General features: G+C 39.1%; 1 protein-coding gene across 1 annotated transcript in view; it reads left to right on the forward strand.

Moving 5' to 3' along the window:
* rasa2 (RAS p21 protein activator 2) overlaps positions 1 to 18,228 on the forward strand; it is a 28,242-nt gene extending 10,014 nt beyond the window's left edge. The window contains exons 5-24 of the mRNA XM_068584439.1: positions 102 to 178; positions 2,254 to 2,337; positions 3,532 to 3,604; positions 3,684 to 3,760; positions 4,301 to 4,402; positions 7,176 to 7,329; positions 7,585 to 7,733; positions 8,088 to 8,202; positions 8,698 to 8,772; positions 8,931 to 9,054; positions 9,685 to 9,791; positions 9,889 to 9,972; positions 10,210 to 10,287; positions 10,392 to 10,465; positions 10,904 to 11,010; positions 11,366 to 11,448; positions 11,808 to 12,016; positions 13,467 to 13,570; positions 14,135 to 14,315; positions 15,074 to 18,228. Of these exons, the coding sequence (XP_068440540.1) occupies positions 102 to 178; positions 2,254 to 2,337; positions 3,532 to 3,604; positions 3,684 to 3,760; positions 4,301 to 4,402; positions 7,176 to 7,329; positions 7,585 to 7,733; positions 8,088 to 8,202; positions 8,698 to 8,772; positions 8,931 to 9,054; positions 9,685 to 9,791; positions 9,889 to 9,972; positions 10,210 to 10,287; positions 10,392 to 10,465; positions 10,904 to 11,010; positions 11,366 to 11,448; positions 11,808 to 12,016; positions 13,467 to 13,570; positions 14,135 to 14,315; positions 15,074 to 15,104 (2,088 nt within the window). The 3' untranslated portion in view covers positions 15,105 to 18,228. The remainder of the gene's footprint in view (positions 1 to 101; positions 179 to 2,253; positions 2,338 to 3,531; positions 3,605 to 3,683; positions 3,761 to 4,300; positions 4,403 to 7,175; positions 7,330 to 7,584; positions 7,734 to 8,087; positions 8,203 to 8,697; positions 8,773 to 8,930; positions 9,055 to 9,684; positions 9,792 to 9,888; positions 9,973 to 10,209; positions 10,288 to 10,391; positions 10,466 to 10,903; positions 11,011 to 11,365; positions 11,449 to 11,807; positions 12,017 to 13,466; positions 13,571 to 14,134; positions 14,316 to 15,073) is intronic.
* Positions 18,229 to 21,565: the final 3,337 nt, after the last annotated feature.

Consider the following 21,565-nt stretch of genomic DNA (forward strand, 5'->3'; position numbering starts at 1 on the left):
AAGTCAACTTTTTGTTCACCTTTGTCCTATAGGGTGAGATCTCATGTTTTGAGACATTTATAACTTCTCACCGGTCTCTCTCCTCTCCTCATATTCAACAGGGTAAGGTTCACTTGGAGTTGCGATTGAATGAAGTGATCACAGTGAGCGGCTCAATAGGTCAACACTTACTAGTGCGGTAAGTACCAAGCTTCCCTTGTCAGTCAAGTGAGGTCTAATCGCGTTGGTTGTCTTACGAACTGGGAATGTTTGCAGGGAATTGAACCAAATCAATTGTGTTCAATTAAGGTGTGTTAACACAGCCCTTTAAAAACAAAAAAAGTGCTTTACAAAAGAGGTTTTTGTATGCATACATTCAGATGTACATAACATTATTTGCACAAGATGCATACAACACATGCAGAAAGCACAGGCGGATTCAAGATATATTTTATTGTCATATGCACAAATAACAGACAGTTACACTGTACAATGAAAAGCATATTTTTCTAGGTCGTTCTTACACACAGAATTACAATAAACCTAAGGTAAAAAGAGATTTAGAATTTTAAGAATACAAAACATTGCTATAAATGCTAATAGTATAAGGAAATATATAAAACAAGGCACAAAAATATGACAACAGTATTGCACAATTCAGGTGTACACACTGCAAAAATAGACTGATCCTGCAATATCATAATGAAAATGAGAAAGCAAAAGAAGGGGGAATTGAAGAGGCATATATTTATGCTTTGCCTGGTTATGTAGTCAAACAGGAACTATTTCTTCTTAATAGGTCAGAGGTATGAGAGAAAGAAACCAAAAGTAAATATGTTAAAGTAGTCATCAAGAAGTAGTCTTCATTGATGAGATCACATTACACTCAGTAGGTTTGTTTCAGTGTTTCACACGATCACTTTATCTATCGCTTTATTTTCTATCTGTACATCAGGCATCAAAAGTTCGTCACCGTTACATCATATGCGAGGATGGTCGGCTCAGAAAAGACAAACAAACACTCATTGAAGGATAAGGTTGAACATGTACATACACACATACGTGTGTGCTTGTTAGATCTTGTGCTGTTTACGTATGTTGTTTTGCATCCCCCATTCATACTTGAGAGCGGGGTAATGAGGAGGAAGTGATGGCGTCTGAGTGAGAAGCCTGTGTTTTCTCACACGGCAACCGCTGTGGTTTTCTGCTGCCGTCATTCGACGTGCCTGCTGAAACTGTCCACAGCTCACTGCCTGCTTTCATCGTACGTGCATAGATAATGATACCCTTTACCCACATCAGCCGGACTGGGCAACGTAGCAAAGTTAGAACCAACGACATCAAGCTTATCATTTGCACACAGTAGTCATCCTGTTACGGTGTCGTTTGTCACCAGAGATGGTCGAAGCTCAGCGAGATATGGTTGAATCGAGACATGCAAAGGAGACTACAGGGAATATCGTCATGGCACCCTGGAAGATGATACACAAACATCCTGACATTCGCTCTGGTCGGCTTCTCCCTCCGGCCTCACTTAGTGACGGGCTGAATTCATTCTTATTCTCCGGTGACTCCTGCTTAGCAGCCACATCCTGTTTAGGGTGCCTACAGTGTGTGTTTGTTGACACCTGAAACAGTCGTGAAAAAAGCAGTGGTCCCAGTGTGACACGAGACAAACATGAGGGCAAAGCACTGCTTCTAAATGAAGAAGCAACACCACTTTATCAACGCATTGTGTTGATAACATCTTCATTGAGCCCTTTGCAGCAATGTCATTTTTAAATGGCGATCTTGATGACAGATAGAGGCTAACTCTGAGAAATTATAAACTGGGGAAAAATATTTTGAATTGCAACCAACCTCAATAACAATGTCTGCCTTCTGAGTCAAATAGGACTAAATAAGTGCATTATCAGTACTACATCAGGATGTGATAGATACATTAAAACACACACACATTATACTATATAATGTGTTTGAAATAGAAACTAAAACTAGCACTTTGTTTTGACTCAACATAATTTAGTTTGCATGAAGGACAAAAATGTATCTAAAGTGATACTTAAAAAGAATTAATATGCAAGTAATTATATTGCATTGAGATGTTTTTATTTTTATTTTAAATTTGTAGAAGTTGATTTTTTTTTCTTCTCTTTTACTAATGATAATGATGTAAATGAATGCAGAACTTAAAATCCTGTTCTTGCTGTTGTCCATGCACAGTATATTATGTATTAATTGTGTCCCTCCCTACTTCTTTGTGACCTCCTCCAGGATAATAGAGTGCCAGGGACTGCCTTTGATCAGTGGGCAGAATTGTGACCCCTATGCCACCGTGTCCCTCGTAGGACCCGCCAGGTAAACTTTGTGAATGCCACACATATTCCCAATGATGCTCAGTTTTACCGAATACACATATGATGACATTATTTGCAAGTGGTTAAGTATAGAAGCAACACCTTTTGAGTTATGCATCAATAATACTAGATAAAGTGGGACTGGTTTCCTTCAACAAAAGTTTTTCCCAGACTAAAAGTTATGAGTCACAAAGCTGGAGGAATATGTGCAGAAATACAACTAAGCTGTAAAATCAGACCTACTCAGCAGCATAACCTAGGGCAGACCAAGCTGTCACGTCAATATTTTAATCAATATTTTTATTAATAATAACAATGTTATTGTATGAGTGTGTGAAAGGGATCGATCATAGTGATGAGCCTACAGATAATTATTACCTGAATCTGCAGCTTTTTTGGGCTTTACAGAATGTTATACTAATTTATTTAGTTTTCTGGCCCACAACTTTAATGTTTTGGCTCACTCTCACCGCCCTCGTAGTGTCGCTTTTGGCCATAGCTTTTTTCAGTGGAAAAAAAAAACATTTAAAAAACCCACTATGAAAACACTAAGTGATATCTGTTGAAATGTTGAATTATTTTACAGTATCTGCACAGCACAATAAGATGGACACAGTGAGCGATTAGCTGGTGAACATAGTGGAGCATTTAGAAACTAAAGATATTCACCTTTTTAATAGTTGTTGGAGACTAAAAATGGAGCTCAAAACAGTGTTTGACAATTATTAGGTGAACAAAAACATGACTAACAAATCAGGCACAAATTTACTATATCCCCCTTTAAAGTATTTGTCACATTTTTGTCTTTTTCATGTAATTTCAAGTTTAACAATGATAAATGAAATACATTTTTAAATAGGTCGAGCCAGTGGTGGAAGCTAACATCAGTGAGATTACCTTTGATCTCTTTTGCACCAAATTGCATTGTCTAAAGGAAGCCGATGCAGTCGTAGTTTAATGATTTGTAATGATCTAATCTTGAGAAAGCCGACAGAAGCCAACAATTGTGTTGAGATCATGCGATAAAAGAGGCTACATTTTTACTAATGGTCCTCAATAAAGCTTTTTATCAATAGATGTGATCTTGATATATGGAGTAAAAACTAATTTAGATAGATAATTATGGTTTGCTGATGATCAGCAGGGAAACCTTTTCAAAGATGAGTACCAGAGTGTCTGTGATGTATCCCCTCAGGTGTGACCAAAAGAAAACAAAGGTAAAGAAGAAAACCAGCAACCCTCATTTTGAAGAGACCTTCTCCTTTGAGGTAAATTCAGTTTTTGCTCACTTAACGCTACTATACTACTTGTAAGCCTGTAAATAAGCATGGACATGTTCACCCTCAGGTCACAAGGTTGGGCAGCTACATGAAGAAGTCTAATTTCCAGGTGGAAGAGGAGGACATTGAAAAACTTGAGATCAAGTAAGTTTTGTTGATTTTATTTTATTTTTCTCTCATCTGCGCTTTTTACTTTCTGTGACTGTCTCTTCCTCCCTCTTTCTTTCTTTCTTGTTTTCCCCTCTATAGTCTTGACAGAAGAAAAATTATTTCTTAACAACTTGAGGACAAAAACGTGACTTTAGATGTGAGGTGTGTTCTGACTACTGATAGAGAGCCTTGGTTTCTGGTTAAGGATATGTGGGGGCTTCCTTCACAGTGGACTCATAGCTCTCTTGGTAAGACTAGATGGTTTCAAAGGTAAAAACACTCATGCATGGTTTTGAGGTTTGGATTTGAGGTGATGACATTGCACGGGTTTTAATTAGCTTTTTTGCACCACGCAGGTAAGCACCACACTGGTTGTGACATTTATTTTGTGCCTTTTTGCCAAATTGGATGGTTAAGTGTTTGTGCTGCACACACAACAAAAGAAAAATGTGTCCTACTCGATTGACATGTAGTTCAATGCCATATGTTCATAGATAAAATGCATGTTTCAATTCCCACGCTCTATCTTTGCAGAGTGGATTTGTGGAACAATGAGAATCTGGCTCAGGATGTGTTTCTGGGGGAGACGCGGGTCCCTGTCAAGATCCTGCGAAATGCCCACATCCACAAAGCCTGGTAAGGACCAGACGGAAGACAATTTCTAACCTCATTATCCTCGAGGAGTGTAAACAAATACAAATGCATTAATGTCCTCTACCATATCACCATGCTATGTTTTTCTTCTGTCACACAATTTTACCAATTTAATACAAATATCAGCTGAACTCACCCTTTATTGTGGTGGTGCCAGTGGATCGAAAAATACATTTACAAATCAAAGAAAAACATGTTTGTTATTACTCCAGATCATTTGTCATATATTTATTAACTCTTCTGACTTTTATTTTTCCAAACCTCCAATTTCATGTTCCCTATTCCTTTGCACTCTGACCATAACATAAACATGTTAAACAACTCTATACCCCATCTTCCAAAAGAAAAAGTGTAAATAAGTAGAAATCATGCTGTATTGTCCAATTTTATTTTGAAATATACTGTTTTATTATTTTGTAAAGCACTAAATTTGACAGTAGAAAAACAAATTAACACAGAAAATGAAGCATTCTACATCATTTCCAACCTCTTCCCGGAGAGAACGCACTGACTACCAGTATAAATAATAATAATAGGGCTGAAATGTAGAGGTCCATTTTTGTTTTTCCAGGGAAGATAATAGAAGACTAAAAGGCCTGTGCAGCATACATACAACATTTCTGGCTCATGTTTATTAACCAGTTGTATTTCTTTGGTCAAACAGGAGTAGTCTATGTCTCCTTGGTAGAGTTTATGTATGGACTGTGGAAACATCAGGGACAATGATGGCAATAAGTCCCAGAATGTCTTGTCCTATTGCTTTCAAAGTCTGGTGTGTTTCTTACGTATAAGATTGTTGTCAGTTGACAAAACCAAGCTAGATTAGTCACCTGTTTATAACTAGATCAAGTCTTTACATTCTGGCTTTTTGCTTGCTGCTTTTGAGTCTTTTGGTTTAAAAACTCCTCCATTAAAATAGCTTGAACTTTTTTCTTGCAATCACGAGGTGATTTGAAAAATCTTCCTAGATTTCTCAGTGTTTCTGTTCTTCTGTGTGGGTGTTTCCTCAGTGTAGGTGATATGGGATTATGCCAGATAGCAATCTGTTAGTACATGAGGGCTGTGAGTTTAGTGCGTGGGTGGCTTTTTGCATGGTGGCAGTACCTCATGTCCTATGTTTATGCTGGAAACCGTCCATGTCGCACACATAAAGACTGCTGAGCTTCATGGAATCAATACAGGTGATCTGTTGGATTCTGCCAAGAAGCGTCACTGTACCTGTGTACCATGATAACAAATCAAGCGGCTTATGGACAAGCCTACTGTATCTGCAGCTTTTCAAGCACTGCAGTTTAATTCTGCATTTAATCCTTTTGTGTTTTGCTCCACCTGTTGGCTCTAAGGGAGACGTGCATGCAGATGACATAAGGGTCAGCTCTTTAACAAAAACCTTTCATTTTTAAGTGGAAGTTATTGAGTCCACTGAAATTGCAAAAGCAGCTTGAACAATAATAAAGAAAATGGCAAACGACAGCTGTCTGATTTATAGGTGGACATTCGCTCTGTTGAGTCGTACTTTGGACCCCCTTTACGAAGAGCCTGAGCTGCTTTCATCTTGTTGACGCTTCAGAGCAACAGTAGCTGCAGTAAAGCATCATCAAGGTGTATTAATATATCCCTAATAGGCTGTTAAATGTTTTATCAGTTTAAAGGGAGTTTTCTTCCTCGTGTGAAACATGTGGAAAGTTTGTGGTGCTAATATATTTCCAAAGAAAGCATCAGCTCAGTTAGAAAACAATGATATAGAAGCCCTAGTACTTCCATATAGTCTGTCATCTAAATATGACTGTCTACAAGCATACAATTTAATTAAATTGTCATTGTACAACATTATAGGATACATTTTTAGATGTAAAAAAAGCAAATAATATTTATTGTTTCTTCTAGTCAGAGATTGACGCAAAAAATAAATAAATAACTCTTTGGAAAGCAGATTAAGTCTGTAAAAACAGGCAATAACACACACAAACAGCACAAAGAAATGCAGATTACGGTCCCATTTTACTACTTAACAAAATACACACAAAAAATACTTTGATATGTGGAGGATGCCAGGGGAAATTAGTTGTTTTGAAGTTTGGTGGTTTGACAGCTGGTGCTTCTGAGTTCTTTGTAAGCTCCTATTCCCACTAATATCATTGATGCTCAGTAGATGGGTGCCAATGATGTTCTGGGCCATTTGTAATCACCCGCTATAGAGCCCTCCTGTGCCATGCATATACCATGTCAGTTTGTAATGTTTCCACTCAGGATGCTTTCTCTTGCTTCTCTGTAAAACTACTACTACTGACTCTGTTGGGGACAATTGCACTTTTATGATAGTTAACAGCTTCACAGTGCTGTATCCATAATCTTTTCACCAATCTTTATGTTCAGCTGTCCCTTTTTTCATGCAGAAAAGTAGTTGCATGCACAACCCATCCTGTATTTTGACATAGCATAAGGTAAATGAGGAAGAATCACAGCATGTACAGATAGAATGTGTTTTGCTTTTAGCTGTCTTTTTGTCGTTAATATTTGTACAATGGGTTTGTATTGCATTGAGTAGTTAGTTTCAGGTCAGCAGGATCAACCCTCTCTTTAGCCTCTATTTCTTTAATGAGCTAGTGAACCTGTGTAATTCTATTTAGGTTGTTTTATGTTGTACACTTTTAGGTTTTCTTAGAAGATTGGTTGATCCTGACATCCAAAAGTTAATGTTTTTACATACATCAGAGCACAGTATAATGGTGTCTGTCTTCCTGTGGTCTAACAGGTATCTCCTCCAGCCAAAAGGGACCGGCAGCAAGTCCAAGTCTGATGATTTGGGATCCTTACGTTTGAAGCTGACCTACATAGAAGACACGGTGCTGCCATCTGCCTGCTACACACCACTCTGCAACCTGCTGCTCAAATCCCCAGATGTGAAGGTAAAACCTCTGAAAAAACACACGCAATTGTACATTTTCAAATTTCATGCAATCACAGAATCTAGGCCAACGTACACGGAAAGCATTTAGGCGCTGTTTGTAGATAAATTGTGGTGGTGTAGCTTTCCGCTGTGTGGCACTAAATTATAATCATGGAATTGATCAGTTGCCGATAAGGCTGTGTTGATTCTGTGAATCTACACGTTTCCCTTTTGCACCCTCTCACTTTACACTCTTTCTCTCGGCGTCCCTCAGCCCATCTCGGCGTCAGCAGCACACATCTTGGGGGACATCTGCAGGGAGCGATATGAGGCTGTTCTGCCCACGGTTCGACTGCTGCTCCACCACAATCGCTTTGTGCCTTTTGTCTCTGCTGTGGCAGCACTGGAGCTGGACAACACTCAGTGAGTACTTGCACATGCAGAAAAGCCTGGCGCTTGAAGTGTTACACAACAAATTACAATAATAAACAGGAGCTACTTGGCTTGTTTTAATTCTACTCACACATGCATGCCTTCAGTACAGCACAGTACAGGTATACACTGCTACATAGAGGATATCAGCATGCACACACTTATTTCATTTGAAAAATTGAGCTAGACTGTCAAATATTTAAAATGCTGAAACCTTTGGACTTCATCCAAAACTAAAACCAAAAAAACAACCGACTGTGAAATAGTCTTTTGTCAATAAATGTTGTCAAACCTGGTTCAAATGTCTGGTTGATGTTTGTGGCATGTTTTTCTGTGTCCATGCAGGGAGGCTAACACTATATTCCGTGGCAACTCACTGGCAACCCGCTGCATTGACGACATGATGAAGATTGTGGGAAAGAATTACCTGGCAGTTACCCTGAAGCCTGTAATAGATGAGGTATGATGCTAGAAATTGCTTAAGTTACTGAGGTCAGGATGGAAAACTGCCTTTCTGCTGTAAACTTGGAGATGTAAGAGGTATGTTTGGAGTTTTCAAAGAACACTGCATTGACTGCCTCTTTTTGAAATCCATTTTTAATAATTTTAAATAATGGTTTGCATTTATGGTGGATGGTTAAAAAGAATAGTTATTGTTTTCAATAATGCTACATTTGTGGCTTTTTGATTCTAATCTACTTTCATCTGCAAAATGTTCCATATTTTGTTCTTGGTCAGCTTCATATTTTGTCTTTTATCTGTGACCCGATATTACTGTTTATAAAATGGCCTATTGAACAGAGTTAGGGTAATTTCATCAACACGTCTGAAACGAATGAATGTCCGTCATCTCTTTTCTAAGTTCATTAGATTGATGCCACAAAACACAAAACATTTTTTTATTTCTCATTATTGACTGATTTTGTTATTTTTGTCCTTTTTAACCTTTTCATAGATTTGTGAATCCAATAAAACATGTGAGATAGACCCCGTTAAACTGAAGGAAGGTGACAACGCGGAGGTCAACAAGGTGAATGCACTCGTCTCTTATTAACCCAGCCACGGACGAGCAGAACTTCTTTAAGTTCTTCCGATAAATCCTTTAATGCTATGCATCTGCCTTTACATTTTAAAATGTTTGATTTCCTCTCTTGTAACTGATCTGGTTGTTTTTTTTTGCCTCTGCAGGAGAACCTCCAGGGTTATGTCCAGAAAGTCTTTTCCTCCATCACCCAGTCAAGTTCCAGCTGTCCCCCACTTATGTGTGACGTCTTCAGGTCGCTGAGACACCTGGCCTGCAAACGCTTCCCAGGTAAATGCTGGAGCCTGTTGTATGTCTTTAACGCCACTTGGTCGGAGAAATTATAATTCAGGCATCTAAAAGAAACAGACCCAGCACACAGAAGCGTGGCTGGGAAGAAGGTGTTAAGCTGTCTGAGTTATTTCTGACATTCCTCTGACATTGTGAAACTATTCAGGAGTTAACTAGTTATTGTTTTAAAGAAAGGTAATATGCTAGCAGTCCACTGCAGCAAACTAATTTAATCTTACTGTGTGCTGTAGTTTATTTATATTCGGTAGCACGTGGAGTTTCTCAGTATTCCCCCCCATGGAAAAGTTACAGGATAGCTTCAGAAAAAAAGGACATTGTAGTTCAAGGACATCACACAGATCTAAAACTTTTGTTTTCCCATCTAGTTTAATATCAGCAGCTTGGTTTAACATGATGCAAACAATAGCTTTCATAGTGTGTTAAAGATGTGGCTCCACCTTATGGAAGACACACGTATATGTCCCCTAAAGTTTAACTAAAGTTTCATCTTACAATAGCTATATTCTGTCCACTCCTTGTATGTACACACTAGAAACATCCATGCTAAATTGGTGATGTTAAATGTCAGCCATGTTGGTTTTCCTGATGCCGTGTTCTTTCTCTCTCCAGCCGACCCTCATGTTCAATACTCGGCCGTTAGCAGCTTTGTTTTCCTGCGATTCTTCGCCGTCGCTGTTCTTTCTCCCCACTCCTTCCAGCTCCGTTCCCACCATCCTGTAAGCGCATGGCTTTGGCACCATTAAATACAAATTCTGGAGAGCAAATTCACATAAAGTATATTGTTGTCATTGTACACTTCTGTTTTGATTCCAGGATCCTGAGATCTCCCGCACGCTCACACTCATCTCAAAAACAATCCAGACGCTGGGCAGCTGGGGTAGTTTGTCAAAAAAAATCGTAAGATCAAACGTAATGATAATAAATTCTTTTTTAGCCAGTTAAAGCAAAGTGAGAGAAGAGTTAGTGTCATTCACTTTGTAAGATCGTAGCGTATTAATGAAGCTATTTATCGTTCTACGCTAAGAGGAAATCTGAACAGTGTTAAACGAGTACTGGTACTTAATATCTTTGTGTAACTGTCCTCAAACATTATCATCTGTCTCATTTATGTCTTTATTTCTTTTCTCTTTGTAGTCTAGTTTCAAAGAAACCTACATGTACGACTTCTTCAAATCATTCCAAGAAGACAAGTGTATAGAAAAAGTTAAAAAGGTATTTTGTACTTTATGTACTCAAAAGTCCGTAGAATGTGAATGCTTATGTATTGATTATTTCAAATGATTAACACTGAAATCATTGTCAATGCTGGTTTCCAGTTCCTTGACGAGATCTCCTCCAACGTCAGCAAAGGGTCCAGTGGGCTGGAGGACGCGGTGGTCCTGAAGGAGGGGTGAGTGTTCATTATCTTGAGGAATCAGGAGGAAGGAGATGAAATGTGTAACTGCAGCCACAAGCTTTACTCTTTAAGTGGACTGTTGAGGGAGGGGGGGGTGGGGTATTTGCTGATTTCGAAGCTATATTAAAGTCTGAAACAGTGAGCGGAGGGAGGATGGGGGTGGGGGAGGCGGTGTGAGGGGCAGGGGGGGAGATGTCATACTCAAAGTACTGAATGTCAGATTTCAAAATCAAAACAGTGGCATTGCATTTTTTTACATTACATTATTCAGTTCAAACAAACCCAAATGAAAAATCGGTTTCGTAAAACATTTGTTTGTTTTTTAACTCTGTGTGTGTGTGTGTGTGTGTGTGTGTGTGTGTGTGTGTGTGTGTGTGTGTGTGTGTGTGTGTGTGTGTGTGTGTGTGTGTGTGTGTGCGCGTGTCCTTGTAGGGAAGTACAGAAACGTGCACAGGGAAGAAAGCGCCTTGGCAAGAAAAACTTTAAAAAGAGATGGCTCAGAGTGACCAACAGGGAGCTCTCCTACCACAAACATAAAGGTGAGACCAGCTCATGTCTCATACTCAACACAATCACAGAATCCTTCTCAATGCCACCACCAGGTGGCATCAAAGTAGTCTTCTCTTACACTTCTGTGCTAATGTATTGACTGGATTTATTTGACAAAAATGGAGATGTAAATATAATGTTGTACATGAAAACTAACTCAAAAAAATCTTGTATATATATACCCCAACTCGTCTTTCATTTCTCTGTATTAACCGAACAGCGTAGCAACTTCATGTCCTGCGAAAACCTTAATAAAAGATAATGATTTAATGTTGTTATTCTGTTCTCTGACTGACACTGTGTATTCTTCTTGACACATTTGACAGAATGATTTTTGATTTCCAGGGAAAGAGGCCCTCTGCATCATAAATGTCAAAAATATCCAGGCGGTGGAGAAATTAGAGGAAAGTGCCTTCAACCGCAAAAATGTAAGCCAAACCCTCTCACACACCCAATCGTTATTTCAAAAGTATGACCCTATTGGTACCAACTAGTTTCCCGAGTTGGAGTCATGAAATTATGACCGTATTGTATTGGTAGTCTCGCATTTATTGACATCAGCAGAGGAATACGTCGGAATTGTCAAATTTGAATGTGAAACAAAATGAACCTCAGGTTGGTAAAAGTAAAACGTTAAATGGATCACAAATCCAAGGTCGGCTGTCATTGTAAGCATAAACATTAGTTAGTCTTTTAAATAAAAACTGTAGGAATTAGAAAGAGTCGGACCTGGGATGTGGTGATTGGTAACGCTTCATCCTAAACTGCTCTGTTTGTCGTGTGTCAGATGTTTCAGGTGGTCCACTCTGAGAAGCCTCTGTATGTGCAAGCAGGAAACTGTGTCGAGGCCAGTGAGTGGTTGGAGGTCCTGGGCCCGGTCAGTCGTTGCAACGAGGGACGCCTGTCCACCTTCCATCCATCAAACTACACCGGTGGAGCCTGGCAGTGCTGCAAGAGCCAAAGTAACAACGCACCGGGCTGTAAGCCCTGCACAACGTGAGTCGCTGGACACCTGATCACAATAACCACTTGTCTCAAACTGCTCACCGCTGTTTTAAAAACACTGCTCCTGCTGATGGTACGTTTAAACAACCATGAAGATGGCACGCCAGAGCTGTAATGAAAAACGTCATATTGTGTAGAAAGAGTAGATTTGAGAAAACACAAGTATAATTTTTCTAAAATTACAAAACAAAATCTGGATCATTTAGTTGGGCAGCTGTCAAACGCCTGTTGTCTGTTGCCAGACACAAAAAAGTTACAATTGTACCGTCGACAAATTATTTTCGCTTTCTCGTTGAAAAAGCCAAGATCACACATCTCTCTGTCCGACAAAGACTTCTGGACCCAAATGTGGAGGAAAACCTTTTCAATAAACCTGCAACTAATACAATGCAAAGTGATTCACAGAATGCACAATACCCAACACAAGCTGTATAAAATACAGACACACACACACAAAAAGTATAAGATCATACTTTAAACCTCACTGACCACATGTCATAGTCCATAACACATCAATGACCCAAATATCATAAAATGCATTACTTTCCTTTGATTCTGCACTTTATACTTTTTCATACTATAATTATTGTTTTTTTCTCTTCTTTTTGTAATAATATCCCCATCATTACCTTCTATTGTTATTCATTATCTTTATTACTGTGTAACACGTCTTGTTGTCACGGGCGTATTGGGCACCACAAAGAGAGCAACACGATTGGAGTTCGTTCGGTAATGAGCTTTATTTGGCCCTCGTTCCCAGACGACTCCGTTGGCGTCGTAGCCTTAGTCGTCCTCAGTCTCTCCCTCCTGCATCTCCTGAATTCACTGTTTTAAAGGAGAGCCACACACACACACACACACACACACACACACACACACACACACACACACACACACACACACACACACACACAATTGCACCCAGCTGCGTATGATTACACTCAATCCCGGCACCTGTTCCCTGAGTTTCTTCTCCACTCCCCCCTCCGCAGCTGAGCCTAAACCACGCCCCCACACTCTGTAATGCTGTAATTGCTAGTACCACTATGTTTATTGATTCAACAATGTTTTTCAATTATTTACTCTTTTTTTTAAATAAACAAGGGGAGGGGTGGAGCAGGAGTTATAATTTCCTCTCTGTCTTTAATGGTTAAAACGGTTCATTCAAATATAAAAAGCTGATTTATTTTAGTTTAACTTTTGCTGTGGACTAATCTCTTTAGTTGGTTTAATAAAACTTAATATTCACTACACTCCTCAGCCACATTTCTACTGGATATTCACTGGTTGTTCACTGCTCAGTTTTGCTTTCTCTTCTTCTTACAGAAAACACCCGAGGGCTCAGATAAACATCTGTTTTTCAGTGTAAACTAATTTAAAGTATTTCTCTGCTATTCCCTCCTGGATGAGATCTTATACTTTTTTTTCCCTCCTCGTTCAGCACCGTGCTGGCCAACCTGCAACTGGACATAGACTGTGACCGGGAAACGGAGAGAATCTTCTCCCTCCTCTCCTCCAACGATACCAAGCTCCAGAACATGGAGGGTCAGTGTTTGTTCATGAGGTTATTAAAGTGAGAAGAAAGTTATTAGAGTGAGATTTAGGATGATAAAACTTGTTGTCAAATTTTGCGTTAATGGCCCAAAACCACTTTTGGATTATATTGGACGGTTTACGTCATTGTTCGAGATTATACATGCACATGGTTAGATTAGATGTTTTTCATTGTTTTGATTATACGTTTAGTAAAAAAAAAAAAAAAACTGACTGTGAGGTTAAATGCTGACTTCAGGTTTTGAATTTGTTAGCTATTTTTCTGGAGTCCATGAAGACCAGATTTAAGACAAAAAGTCACTAAAACAATCAAAATGTGTGAAGCTGGCGACATCACAGACCACAGTCTTGTGTTTTCTGTCCTTTTTTTTTTTTTTACATACATGATTTAGACTGCTGTGTATTAAGACGTTAAACACCATCAAATTAAAAAAGGTGCATTTAACCGAATTTCCAACAACAACCACGTGCAACACAATCTTGCAGTTTTAGTTCTGGTCCAATAAAACCTAGGCCTCAACCTGCTCTGTAAAATGATGTGTGTCCTGTCTGCAGATGCCTGTGCCAGTATGGCGGTGTACCAGGGGCCTCAGCGGGAGCAGGAGGAGTACTCCAAGTTTACTATTCAGGAACCCAAAGAGACCTTTCAGACGCTCAAACAACTTCGGAACGTTATGGAGGAACTTCAGAAGCAGCACAACATCAGGAGTGACACCACGGCGCAGTACGGGAGCCTGTAAGTCTGTTGTTTCTGTACTGCAGTGGTTCTCAAACTGTGAGGCGCAACCCTCTAGTGGGGCGCGGAGGTATCACAGGTGGGGCGTGGAGGGGGGGACTTGCAGATTCTTACTATATATATTTATATATATATATATATTGTAAGAATCCTTTATTGATCCCCTCACAGTGGAGGAGTTATTCTCTGCATTTTACCCATCCTTGGTAATTAAAGAGCTTTGAGCTGCTGTGAAGCACAGCGGCTTCAGTGTCTTGCTCAAGGACACTTCAACATACAAACTATGGGGAGAACGGGGATCGAACTGGCTACCTTGTGGTAATCTTTTTGCCAAATATTTGTTTTTAGTTGTTTTTATTTGCATTGTTGTAACAAAGTGCAAAGCACATAATATTAGTTTGTGTTGAATAGAGCAATCTGGTTTACTTGGGATTTAAATTTTCTTTAATCTATTGATTAAAAAAGCACGGATGGAGGAGTCTCAAAAAATTTGACTGTTTTGTTACAATTCCTTCCTTCTATCCTCCAAAGTGGGGCGTGACAGAAAAAGTTTGAGAACCACTGCTGTACTGCAATACAGATGTAACATGCATGTTTGTGTACATGACTTGATCTAAACTTCAATGGTTGACTATAGAATATACTGTATGAGTATATGACTTTGTATCCGCAGCATATGTAACTTAACCAGGTTTTATTTACAGCTGCTCACACACACAGAGGTCAGGAACTTATCTTTGTTATCCTTTCTGTTTCAGGGACAACCCCATAAAAGGGAAGACCTCCTAACCCGGGCGGGAAGGTGTGGCCTGAAAACAGCCATGCCGGCAGGTGTCGGCAGCCTAAACGGTCATAAAGGAGTCACTGGAGTTGTCCCAGTGAAAACGCCTACAGCGTGTCCGGGAGGAAAGACCGAGCGAGAACGAGTCCACTACAGCAGTGACCGCCTAAGAAGGGAACCAGTCCTTGAAATGAACAAAGCTCTTCGGTGTTGTCGTTCTTCTTCGGCAGCGCATCTCCTCATCTCCTCCCCTCCTCTGGTCGTTTTTACAGACTATTTTCCTCGTCGTAATTTATGTCCTCTTTGACGTCTACGGCTGTTTTTTTTTAAAAAGGCATCATTACAGTAGATGGTGTGTGAATAGGCTGCTAATTTCTTTTATTCACCAATTTTTTTTTTTTTTTATATCAACAGCTGTGATGATGCGCTCGCAAATCTTTTGAAGTTTTTCTCTGACATCCGTCTTTAGAGTTGATTTAACAATCATCCTCTTTCTGGAGGATCGCTGTGTATTTGTGCCCCTTTTATCTTTCTCTACTCTTCTAAGGGCGGCCCACAGCGAGGATGCTAGCGATGACGATACGGATGTGAGCATCCACACTGATGAACGATAGTCTTCTGGAAACGGCGCGGCACAGAACGCGAATGTGACGCGCTGTGAATTCAGATGGGTTTTGATTGGCTGTCGGTTTCTACCGCTCATCAAATCACTCTGAAAGCAACTTGTAATAGTTGTGGTGTGGACTCCACCATCCACTTAATTAAAAAAATATATATTTATAGTTCTAGGTGTGGACGGCCCGTTCGTGTGTATATTTTCAGAGGACAGTGGAGTAGATGAAACCGATCAGCCTTACTTTGATGGATGTTTCTTTCACATTTAAATGCTTAGGGAATGATGCAGAAGCACTTTAAATATTTGGAGTTCTCCAAATGGAAATGATTCGATACTTGTTATCAGCTTTCCCCATTTTGATCAGTTACATGATCTTAATCTTTTTGTTTAATTTGTGTATAATAACATTTATAGCCTGTAGATTTTAAGATATTTTTCTTGACCAAAGACAGTTTCATAGTTTTAACTTAAAACAAATTATGTATTTTTAATACAAAGATTTAAAAATGGAGAAAAGTGTGTGTGCGTGTGTGTGTGTGTGTGTGTGTGTGTGTGTGTGTGTGTGTGTGTGTGTGTGTATATGGACATGTGATCTACACACATGTATATATCATTTTTTTGTTTTTGTGTGTTCGTATTTTGTCAAATATCCTTTTATGTTTTAGTGACTTAAGGCAAGCAGGCTGCATGTGTTGAGTTTGGATCCTGATGGCACATAATTGTGGTGTTGCGTTGTGTTTCCCTGTGATTGTGAATCGTATCGGTACAGTGTACATCAGATTCGTGCTGTCGCAACATAAATGTGGTGGCTTATTTTTTATTTTTTTTAAATAATGGAGGAACCAGTCAGAACAACACATTAGTCCCGTCATCCTTGAAATAGTTTGGACAATCATGACAACCAAATTGTTCTTTCAGCAGCGCTTCAGCTCCTCAATGGTTTTAGAGAATGTGTTTGAAATGTGGCCCTCTGCGTGGTTTAGAGTTATTCTCACAGGCCAAAACGATCAAGAAAAGTCTGTGTTGTACACAAGTAAAAAGGAGAAAGATTCATTCATTAATAATATAATGATGCACATTATCATTCTCTTGTCGTGAATCATATTCTGGACACATTTTAAACCGAACAATCATATCTTGGAGAAGTAGGGCTGCATCGGATTAATTCAGTAATAGAACAAAGTCTCTAAGCTGTCAAGTGTGAGTCATGGGTTCTCAGACCAACAATGATGATTCCTTTGTTTCCATTTGGTTTAATAAATTTCTTAAAACTGATACCAAATCTTAAGATCAAACCAGCAACGTGTTTTTTACTGATTGTTTTTCTGTCGTTCGACTTATTGATTAATCAACAAATCCGTTTCTGCGCTGGAGGAAACTGATAAACAGTCAAACTTTGATTCAGTCCTGGTTTTGTCTTTTTGTCCACCGTTTGAAATGAAGTGTTGACAAGATGCAAAAGAAACTTGAATTTATTTGAACAACAAAAGAACATTTAATGCTGGTAAAGCAGGGTTAACCGTGTACTTTTTCTTTTGCCTGTGGAAATAAATTGTTTTGTCTGTGGTCCTACATATATTTCTAACATGCATATATTGTGTATTTAACGATATATTTTTGTAGGAAAATGTTTTTGTACTTTTTTTTTTTTAACTGTTCTAATGTGTTGGTACCGCTTTCTTTGTCTGCAGCGCTTTGAGGCTTTTGTTTTGTCTCCAACTTGTTCCCTTTACCGTGTGTGTGTGTGTGTGTGTGTGTGTGTGTGTGTGTGTGTGTGTGTGTGTGTGTGTGTGTGTGTGTGTGTGTGTGTGTGTGGCTTGTGTAAAGTGGACCAAATTTCAACAAAATGTAACGACAGCATAACGTTAATGCTATATACTGTAAAAGTTTGCATGTCAACTGCATTGCTAGTTTGAATAAGTGCTGTTAGACCGTTTTCTTCTGGTTGTGTGCTCATTTTCATATGAAGGCGAACATGTTTTTGGCGTTTGAAATTAATTTACTTGGTCACAGTTATGATCTTTAATCTGTTTCTAATGAGGGATATTGTTTTTCCATGCCTCTGGAATACAAACAGACTTTGACTATCTCTTATAATATTGCCAAACTGAAAAGGACAATGGAATCAGATGGGAAAAAACATCAATCAAGGTATCTGCCAACTACTATTATTTACAGAAGGGAGAAAAGGTCCAGGTTTATGCAAGGCTTAAAATTGATTTCATAGTCTGCAAATCAAGTTTACTCTCAAAGCATTCAACATTTACTGTATTTTCTTTTCAATTACAGGAGTAAAATTGCGAAACAATCTTTCCATTCTGCCAATCAACTTACATCCGCTCTGTTAGCGTTATTATAGGTCAGAGCACGAGTACGACGAAAAATCCGCTCGAAGACTTCATGGGATGTTTTTCTGAAAGCTTCTTTCCTCACATCACCAGCTCGTTTCTTCTGAATGTGTACTGCTTCGATACAATGTCTGTCATTTTTATACACATTAAATATTTTATTTTCCATTCGTTGTCTTTTCTGTGTCCATTCGAAACAATTTACAATCAATATTTGTGCAATAAATAAATCATGCACTCTACAATTGTCATATTTTACGAGGCGTGGTGCTTCATGAAAATCATGATTTGTAGAGCGATGGGTTTTATGCTGCTGTTTCTGTGCAGGATTGCTGAAATGACCTCTAGCAGTAAAGTAAAGCTGATCACCTCATTGTTCAAGTTTAAAGAAATCAAGCCGTAACATTTGGCCAGTCAAAACGCGGCCTGCAGTGATTTCTACCGCTCTTATTAACCCTTTCATTCCTGCTTTATGTCTTTAAAAGGCTCTAAATCCCTCCGACTCAAACAGACTCAGAGTCACTCTCAGCGGTTTTAACATTGAGTGATTCAAAGATGCAGAAATGACTTTTCTTCAGCTGCTGTGAAATGAACCCGCTGCACATCTGTGAACACTGCGTCTCAATGTGTAGGAAGGTAAACACCATTTTACAGGTTTTATTGAAATGTAATAACCAGCTGGGAAAATATTGGCCCATAATCTTAAAACATTGAAGTTTTGTGTAGTTCTACTTAATATTGTGATGTTCTTAAAAGCAGTTGTGGTTGGAGGAAAAAAGCTTGTTGATGTCTCTGTTCCCAGTTGTGGCACTAGTGGTTAGTTGATTGTTTATTTTTATGGCTATAAAAGACAGAACAATCCAAGTGATTACATGTCAAGTTTAAACACATGCACCAACATAAAAATAACAAATCCAAGGACAACCTGGGAATGAAAAACTACAGAAACTACCTTCTAACCCACGTCCTGGCAGTTAAAAGTAAAAGCATTGACAAAATGCTTAAATATACAATAGAAGCACCAAAAGCACATTGTGTGTTCATAGTCTATAAACAGCAGGCGACTAATGAAAATGCCAAAGAGTCAAGATGAGTGTTTTATGCTTAACACGAGTGTGCAGTTTGCATGCAGAACTATTTATTTGGTGTTTTTGTGTATTTGAGTTTAAATGGTTTGAATGAAGTGCTTGCTTTGGTAAGAGGTGTAAGATGTATATAAACAGATAGGAGGTTGATTTCTCAGGGCAAAGGCAAATGTAGCTTCTTTGATCTCATGGACTGATGGACATCTGGGCCCTAGTCCCCGTACATGGTTCAACAAAGCAGATCAAATGTCCTATCATCCAGCTTAACCTAACGAGATGATTGACTACAGGATATGTCCGTTCCACGAAGGTGTATCCTCCCTCAAACGGTCTCGTTCATTCTAACCAGACGTCAGTCCTCAGGATAACTGCGCGTGCCCGCTCGACTTCAGAAGGGAGAAAAATCAAAAGGCCAAATTCCCAATGTTCTCTTTCTAAAATGACAAAAAACCTCAGAGAAAGATTGTCTATTTTCTCTGCTGACGAGCACAAGATGATCATGACTACATATGAGGAATTTAAGGCCATAATTATGGCAAAAGCTAATGGCGCTTTTACATTTAAGCATAGCCAATTTTCGCAACACTTCCTGTTGTGAATGCAGCGTAACGCCGCCTCCGCTGGTCGGGATAGAATTATTGCAAAAGCCTGATCTACGTCATCTTATCCTGGAAATTATCCAGCTGTATCAGTAAACCACGTATGTGGAATAGGGCCCAGGTCAGGCACATGCCATGACTCAGCGTTTTTCTTTGTATCACCATGGCTTGGAGGCGTGACCCTCATCTTGTATAAAGTAGAGTTGTGACTGTTTCATTGAATCTTGTGCCACAGACTGCTCTGAGTAGCTGCTGCATGCTTTTCCTCCTTGCGAAAGACGAAAGACAAATTTGATTCAGAGACTCGATTCCTACTTTGCAGATCAACAGAGAAAATCTTTCATCATAATATTTTGTGTATGTTTTGGGTTTTTGTGTGTAGAGTTTTGACCAAGAGACCCCTGGTTTAAGATATTTCCTTTTAGCAAATGCAAAAAACTGTCATTGTAAACTCTCCTATCGAGCAGAAACACACCGAAAAAACAACAGGGCTTCATTTATTTCCTCAAATGTTTTTGCTGTATTTATGTTGTATTTAGTATATGATCTGTTGATGAATTTGTATCAACATTTGTATCAGTGAGCAGTAAGTACTGGTCTTGTGTGCTGTGTTTGATCAATATATGCATGTGCTTTATTCAAACATACCAAACCAAGAATATATCATGAGAAAAGTAGAAATGTACAGGTGCTTCAAACCGTATTAGAGCGTATGATGCGTGTGTGTGTCAGTATCATACAAAATGTTTAAATAATTACAGAATCACAAAACAAACACATGTGTATATATAAAGCATGTTATAATAATTGCTAAAAGTAATCATTCAATAATATAGAGATCAAAGAGGCCTCTGGAGCAACACTCAGCCACACCATAGAGTAAACAGGTATGCCTTTCAAAGCTGTGAAAGAAAACATGCGAGCAGATGAACTTGAGACTAAAGAAGCTGCAGGAGAACTTCTTGATGTGTCACGCCCAAGGTTTATTGGAGCTTGAACAAACAGCAGTGAATTACAGAAATGCGATCATGGTGTGACGCTCCCGTCAGTTCTGAAGTTCCTGCTTTCAAGATGGGGTACTCCACCCAAGATTATTATTATGGATATTTTCCTCCTCTACATCCATCCATGTATCTGTGAAGTTGCCATTACGTCATATACACAAACTAATTACCCATATCTCAGGTCACATGCATCACAGTGGACAGACATAGCATCTCCGAATATTTAAGACAAAGTGGACAATCTTTGTGCGTGTGTGTGTGTGTGTGTGTGTGTGTGTGTGTGTGTGTGTGTGTGTGTGTGTGTGTAACTACCTCTCCTCCCTTGTTTCCTTTGGGAGATGGAGTCAGTGCCGTTTGGATCAGCCAGCGGTTCTTGGCACGTCAGAGTTTTAACTGTTTCTGTGGTTCTGACCTCAAACATCGAGTCTCCCATATTGAGAGGATGTCCCGCTTTTAATTGATTCGATAGTTTTCAAAAGTCTAAGCCCTGCCCGACAGATGCTTTTCTCAAATCTCTCCTTTGTCCAATGGCAGTGAAGAAATCAGGGAAGGCCGTCATCACAGCCGATCAGACTGTCAGCATGTGGTAACGTGCAGTTTGATCTGTCATTTTATTCTATACGCTGTGTACATCGTGGAAATTACGAAACATCACAAAGTTACAATCCGTCAAGATTTAGATGGAAAATGATGACAAATAATCAAATCCAATAAGTTAGTGCAGCTTTTAAAAAAAATACTAGGTGAAGCCGGGATAAGTGATTCTCAAAGTTTTGGGGTAAATTGGCAAAGGAGTTATATTTTAGTATCAGGCAAA

Source organism: Clinocottus analis, unplaced genomic scaffold, assembly GCF_023055335.1.
Source record: "Clinocottus analis isolate CAN_PGR_092001 unplaced genomic scaffold, fCliAna1.0.p SCAF_2, whole genome shotgun sequence".
Classification (NCBI taxonomy): Eukaryota; Metazoa; Chordata; class Actinopteri; order Perciformes; family Cottidae; genus Clinocottus; species Clinocottus analis.